At 38.6% G+C, this 7,296-nt stretch overlaps 1 protein-coding gene across 1 annotated transcript in view; it reads left to right on the top strand.

Annotated features, from left to right (window-relative positions):
- ARID4B (AT rich interactive domain 4B (RBP1-like)) overlaps window positions 1–6,236 on the top strand; it is a 15,678-nt gene extending 9,442 nt beyond the window's left edge. The window contains exons 7-9 of the mRNA XM_010137019.1: window positions 1,592–1,807; window positions 3,274–3,420; window positions 4,405–6,236. Of these exons, the coding sequence (XP_010135321.1) occupies window positions 1,592–1,807; window positions 3,274–3,420; window positions 4,405–4,535 (494 nt within the window). The 3' untranslated portion in view covers window positions 4,536–6,236. The remainder of the gene's footprint in view (window positions 1–1,591; window positions 1,808–3,273; window positions 3,421–4,404) is intronic.
- The last annotated feature ends 1,060 nt before the right edge of the window (window positions 6,237–7,296 follow it).

Below are 7,296 nucleotides of genomic sequence, written 5' to 3'. Positions count from 1 at the left end.
CTTTCCACGTGACCCCCCCCCCCCCCCCCTTTAACAGCTGTTACAAAAGCCTGTACTTTCTGGTCTAGCATTTGCTTTCACCCCACCCATCCTTCATGTTCACTGATCTCCTCTTCACATTCTCTCATCCTTTTTCATTCCATTTCACTAATCTCCTTCCATAATCCTTATTTTTTCCCTCACCCCAGGAATTAAAGTAACGAAACAAACTAATACATCATTTTTAGCCTTGCCCTTGTTCCCTTTTATTTGGTGCATTTACCGTTTTTTTGATCTATGCCTTTGTCAGTACGCAAGCCCTTCAAAGCTTGTTTCTTGTATCAGGTATTTTTTGGCGTATATGCAGTCTTTTTGTTACACTTCAGGCAGTGCTGTATGTAATAAGGGCAATAAATAGGTAAAATGTGGAGTCAGTTGTGAGCAAAAAATGCTTTTTGCATAATTGAGGTATACCAATTAAAGCTCCTTTTGTGACAGCTTCAGTGCTTGCCTTTGCATTAAACATGCAGACAACAGCAACTCTGCAACCAGCCAAGTTCTTTCGTTCCATGTGTATCTTGGTGTTTGGTTTCTCCAGTGTAGATCACCAGATCATAAAGACCGTAACCAAAAGAGACTTTCAGGCTTCATAAAGAGACTTTCAGGCATAAGTTTCTCTTGATCAGTTGAACTTGTTTGTAAAAACAACTATAATGATGGAGATTCTGCAGCTTCCCTAGTCATTTTATTCTGGTGCTTCACTAGACTTGAATTATAATCGCTTTCCCCTGCTTCCACCCCAGTTTTATTTTTGTAATGCTAAACAAGCTTCGTCCTTCCAGTCATTACTCATACTAACATCAAAAAAATAAACAGGAGATAGGACATAACAATCAGTCTTGCTGACTGTTTTAGAAATAGTATAGCCCCATAAGCAGACATACCTGGATAATTTTTGCACCTACATTGACACATCAGACCGCCTCTTTGCCCTCTTTTCTAATGTAGGGAGTTTATTTATGGATATGGATATTTATGGATATTTATACATTAAAGCAACATGTGTGGTACTGTCTTGAACAATTCAGAGAGTAGAGTGTGCCTTCCCTATACAGATCTTGAGGAGTTTTACTGTATTCAAGAATCTCCTTACAAGAAGAGTGTCCCTACCCCACCCTTGTATGTTCTTAAACACACGCTTTCAGCAATATACTGAGAAAGTATTCCAGATGGGTTTTGGGGCCACAGTCTGGTGCTTTTATCCCCCCTATAGATCTGTAGGATTTTGGTTTCCATATTACATAATAGCTACAAATCTACCTGCACAGCAACTAACCGGACAGTGTTTCCAGTGCAAGACTTCCCTTTCACAGTGTGCCACAATTAGGGGGGCCCAGTTACATGTTCTGCGGTCCTGTCGTTAGGCGCTAGTGATGCAGAGAGCTGTGGGCTGCGCTTCTGTACCAGGATGGATGATACCATTTTAAAGTAAAAGGATTTTGATCAAATAAACTCTTGTTGTATGAAAATCAATGCAAGGGTAACTTCTGATGAGCTTTGGTTTCGGCAGGAAGTGTGTTTTGTTTTGTAACAATACGTCTTGTTTCTTCAGCAAACAGCAGTGACAGCGAAGAACTATCTGCTGGGGAAAGCTTATCCAAGTCTCAGTCAGCAAAATCTGTTTCTACTGGCATGAAATCTCACCAAACCAAATCACTTGCAAGAACACAATCTCCAGGAAAATGTGGGAAAAATGGTGAGAAGGAGTCTGATCTCAAAGAACAGAATAATCGTTTGCCCAAAGTTTACAAGTGGAGTTTTCAAATGTGTAAGTATTTTCTTTGGAACAAGCCTAGTGTGGTCTATGTGGTATAGTGTAAGAAGGCTTTCTGAATTTTGTGTCTTTTGGGGTTTTTTTGCCTAAAATTATTCCATCCTCAGTTGCTTAGTTTTGTGATAAAACCTGATTTAAAAAATTTTTTTGTTTTTTGTTTTCTTCAATTGCAGTGCAGGAAGCTGCCCATATCTCACTTGTCCAATGTGCTTTTAGATATGGCTCCTGCACTGACTTGCTGTTCTTGCCATCCCGCACAGACCTGTCATGCTGGCATCAATGTTATCTGCTCTGTGTGCTTCCTGCATTGATATTTTCTTGCTGGTTTACATCCCATTCTTTAGTTACTGTTCAGACACTTACATGATTTGTAACTTTTTCACCTTCCATTTTGCCTTAGTGAACCAGGGCATACTTTGCTATTTCAAGTAATAAGGACTTTCAGCATGTTTATGTCAGTCAGCTATGGGTACACATATAGCTGGGGGTGAGCAGTGTTGAGAGGATCGTGCATTTACCGATCTTAAAAAAGCTCAGCAGCTTATTCATGCCTCAGCATTAATGCAACAAGTATTAGATGGTTGAAGCCTTCTTCTTCAATATAATAATAAGCAAACGATAGAAAATAATTAAGAACAAAAACTTTGCTATTTTTAGCCCTCTCACAGCATCTGTGTATTTAACTGTCCAGTCAGCAGTAAATTGTTGCCCTTCGTACTGGCCATGGATGTATAGCATTGCATGGGTTGCTTTCCCTTTGCCTTTAAAGGCGAAACTGAACTGCATTCTGTGACTGATGTAAATTACTTCTTAAAAGTCAGTTTCTGAAGTTCTTGGAGCATTATGCTCTATGCTTTTCTGTGCTCTGCCCCAGGCTGTGTGAAGGCTGCTGTTCATCACATGAAGTGGGAACAGGAAAGAGCTGGCCCAGCACACTGTGCAGACGTGTCTGCTGAATTTTTTTTTTTTTTGACAGTAGCATTCTTTTATGCCCACCCCACAGCTCTTCAGATTCTTGTTGTAACCCGCTTCTTTTGTAACAACCAAGACAGGTCAGGGCAAGGCAAGGCTGACCATCCTGGTGTATTAGGCCAAACTGAGCTCTAGCAAGGACTCAAGAGACTCAAAGCTAGTTTTGGCCTGTGTGTTTTCACCAGTCTTAATGGGGTTTTTTTATTTTATTTTTCTTCCTATGTGGAAGAGGATGCATGCATTTTCTTCCTCTCCTGCTTCCTTAGGGGAAAAAAAAAGTGTATCTATGGTGGTAGCTTTGTTATTTTTTAAATTTTTTTTAAAGTTTGTTGTTATAAACAGGAGTTACTGTTGCTGTGTTTCTTGGCTTTGCTTTCTGCTACCTCAAAGCACATCACTTAGATTTGAGCAATTCCCACTTCAGTGAAATGCAGCAGGTTTTGGAAATGCTGTAATACAATAATTAACAGAGATTGTTGAACTTGCAGCTGACTTGGAAAATTTGACTAGCGCTGAGCGCATAACAGTTCTCCAAGAAAAATTGCAGGAAATCAGGAAACATTACCTGTCCTTGAAATCTGAGGTGGCTTCCATTGATCGAAGAAGAAAGCGCTTAAAGAAAAAAGAGCGGGAAAGTAAGTACTGGGAAATTCTGCTTTTAGAGAGCTAAATTGTATGTCATGTTATTAAAGTGTTAACAAGAATTGGATAGTTTTCAGGGAGATGTGTGCCATTAGGAGTGTAGGTTTGTTTGTGGGTTGTTGAGGTTTTTTAAACACTGTGTACAGTCATTTTATCATGTTTAGAAGGTACAGTTCTATGTAAAGGGGAAAAAGATTAAAAAGGCATGAAATCAACTTAGGCAGAAATGCTTTATACAGAAAAATATACATATGGAAAAATAAACTTTTCTAAGCAGTGAACAAACTATCTAAGGTTATTAATAACTTAAAACTTTTCTTCAACCTACACAGTAATTTAATTTACTACAGATTTGCTTGTGTGTCTGGTATCCCCTTAGGATAAGGTGGTGTATTTTTGAGTTTAAGGGAGACCATCATTTAAATCTCTCGTTTCCCTAAAGCTGCTTTACCTATTGCTGTAGCAAATGTTCTAGTGTGCTGGCTTCTAGTAGCAATAAAGGGATTATTTTCTCCATGTCTGTCTTACGTGTCCATTTAAGAGTTTCAGCAAGTATGAGAAGAAAGTCTGAAATGCCACATGTAGTAAGATTTTTGTGGCTGCAACCGTCACAGAGGAACTGCAGTTGCCGGAGCAGGGTGTATGGGCAGATGCCGTGCTGTGACAAGGCCCTGCCTGTGCTTATTCCCCCAGGAAAGAAAGGGAGCAGGTGACTGTGCTGGCGGGTGAGGAACAAGGTCTGGTGTCCTCTGGCTGGGCCGGTGAACCAGGGCTGCAAGGGACAAAGCCGGGCTGTCTTGCACTCAGCCGAAGCTGCCTCTTAAGAGCATTTACCACAAAAACTAGGGAATGGAGCCTTTTTTCTTTTATTTAGTTGCTGGAGACAGTGTCTACCAATGCTTGTTGTTGAACAGGAAAGCATTTTTATTGCTTAATTTACAAATTTTTATAACCTGTGTTTTCCTCTTCCTGTGCAGGTGCTGCTACTACGTCATCTTCCTCCTCCTCACCTTCCTCTAGTTCCATTACGGCTGCAGTTATGTTAACTTTAGCAGAACCATCTATGTCAAGTTCATCACAAAATGGAATGTCAGTCGAGTGCAGGTGACAGCAGGACTTGCCAAAGCACTTTGCACTTAATGGCTGCTGAGGGCCACTCTTTTGTTTGTTTGTTTGTTTGTTTTTATACTGCACAGTGGCACAAAATTCAGACAAGCACTATTTTGTATTTAAAATTGTTTCTTGACAAGCTAACTTTGCACTTAAGTGCACTTTTATGAAGAAAAAGTACAACAAACTGCTTTTCCTCAAGCAATAATTGTTTCCAACTTGTCTGGGAATTGTAAGTCAAGTGACTCGAAGGCCTTCCACTGTGGCAAATGGAGGCTGTTCACTGCCTGTAGAGACAGTACGATAAGCATATAGTTGTGGGGTTGATCTAAATAATGTGGTAAGGCTTACTGTATTCCCTGGTATTTTGTTAAAGCTGGAACATTTGATATTTTTCCATTTATTTATGACAAATATTGAACCTATTTTCATTTGTACAAGCTAATTGTTTTTTAACGGCTAAGTCACTTTATAGTGGCTTTAATTGTATATCAAGCACATGTATTCACTTCAAAACCTGCAGTTAGTAGGGTGTTTGACATCAGTCCTGATAACCAAATATGAGGATTCCTTTAAAATAAAACCCAACAAAAAAAGACTGACTAATGTTTACAGGTTTGAATTAGGCTTAAATAGATTACTCTGGGTTTTAAGAACCCATTAATTGGAATGAAACTACTGTACTTTGCCATTTTTCTATAAAACAGTATTTTTTTTTTAATTTTGATAAAATACATTATGAAAAAAGAAAGAAAATGGCTAACAAACTGTATTAAATCTTAAATGTATAAAGATTGTATTTAGCCAGTTTAAAATGTATATTTATTCATAATGGATTATAACAGTTATATTTTTGTGTTTTCTTGTAAATGTTTCTTTTCCCTTAAAGCAACAAATACTTCATTTGTAATGCTTATTTTATTACGAGCTTCAAAGAGAGGACTTCAAGACAGAGTGAGGTGTGAGGTTATAATTTGTGGTTGCTGATATGAACACTGCCACAAAGGGGTAGTTGTTTTTAAAATAAATAGCTAGCTGAGTGGTAGACATTTAATTTTTTAAATGCCTTGTACAAATTCCAAAACCAACTTTAAACTGTTTTCACTTGTATTGATTTTATGTTGTATGGATCCCAATCTCTCTCCTGTTAATTATATACCTTTGTAAGACATTTGTATATTGCGGAAGTGTTCATTCAAGCTATTTAATACCTGGCACTGTTAATACACAGTACTTTATTGTACAGATTGTTTTACTGTTTTAATTGTAGTTCTGTGTACTTCTTTTGCCTGGGGAAATAGGGGCTGGCATGTTTTACTTTGTTTTCTGGCAATACAACAAGTAAGAATTCAAAGCATTTTGTTTGTAGATGCTAGAGTGTCAGAATCCTTTACATTTGACTTTTCTAAGAAAAGCATTTTCAGTCTTCATAGTGTGTGCTTAAGGTTAACTGATTTTATTGAAAATGGTTTCAAAGTATTCAGAATTGTACAGGACTGTAAAAATTTGTTGACAAACATTGAAGGAAAAGCTTATAGAAGAAGCTATAAAATATATATTAGGTTCTGCAGAAAATGGAGAATTATGTAATATATTGTACAAATGTAAGCAAAGGCCTCTGAAATAAAATGCCATAGTTTGTGAATCCCTGATTTTGTTTCTAACAATTTAATTAAGCAACCATAGTGTGTTCATCAAAATGACATCAAGCTGCAGAGTCAGTTTAGCAGATGATCTTTGATGTGGTGTAATAGGCATATACAGATAAGATAGAGCAGGTACATTGGCTTAGTTTTCCTCATAGTGATTAATTCAAATTGATCCTCTTTTTCAGCAGAAAGGGAAAGCGTGGCTCAGTGAGACAGCGCCGGTCGAAAAAAAGATGAATTTTCATTCAAGTTAATTCAGGTAGTTTGAAAACATAAAAGCAAGCTCCTGAAGATACCTCCTGACTTCTCATATCAGCAGCCTCAAGTTCAGATTCAGTAGAAGTAAAGCTGGAATAAAAGTTTTAGTATGTTCTGTTTACATCATGTCTGGCTGTAGTTCAGTTGACCAAAATACTGTTACCCCTAAAGAGATAGAATACTGATAGGACTGGTAAGTAACAAAGTGAGAGTAAGCTTGGGCAACATTGGCTGTGTTAATATTTACCAGTGGTCTCAGACTGACAGGAGTGATTTTAATAATTTCAGTGGGGCTACTCAGAGAATATTTACATATGCTTAAGTTTAGCAGAATCAGAGTTGTCATAGTTCAGTGCTGCCAGTCAGCCTCAGAAGGCGTAACTGGTGTTAATTGGGAACTATGTCTGGGCCACCAAGAACCAATTCAGGTCTCCACTCACTACTAGTTCTTAGAATCATAGAATCATCTGATTGGAAGAGACCTTTAATAAAAGATCATTGAGTCCAACCGTTCCTCCTGCACTACCGGGGTCCCTAAACCATGTCCCTCAGTGCCACATCTACACGTCTCTTAAATGGGATGGGGACTCCACCCCCCCCCTGGGCAGCCTGTTCCAATGCTTCACAACCCTCTCGGTAAAGAAGTTCTTCCTGATATCTAACCTAGATTTCCCCTGGCACAGCTTAAAGCCATTTACTCTCATCCTGTCACTTGACACTTGGGAGAAGAGACCAACCCCCACCTTTCAGGCAGTTGTAGAGAACAATAAGGTCTCCCCTGAGCCTCCTTTACTCCAGGCTAAACATTCCCAGTTCCCTCAGATGCTCCTTATAAGACTTGCTCTCCAGACC

The sequence above is a fragment of the Buceros rhinoceros genome, unplaced genomic scaffold (assembly GCF_000710305.1).
Source record: "Buceros rhinoceros silvestris isolate BGI_N320 unplaced genomic scaffold, ASM71030v1 scaffold46275, whole genome shotgun sequence".
Taxonomy (NCBI): domain Eukaryota; kingdom Metazoa; phylum Chordata; class Aves; order Bucerotiformes; family Bucerotidae; genus Buceros; species Buceros rhinoceros.
This window is presented reverse-complemented; position numbering and strand designations above follow the sequence as displayed.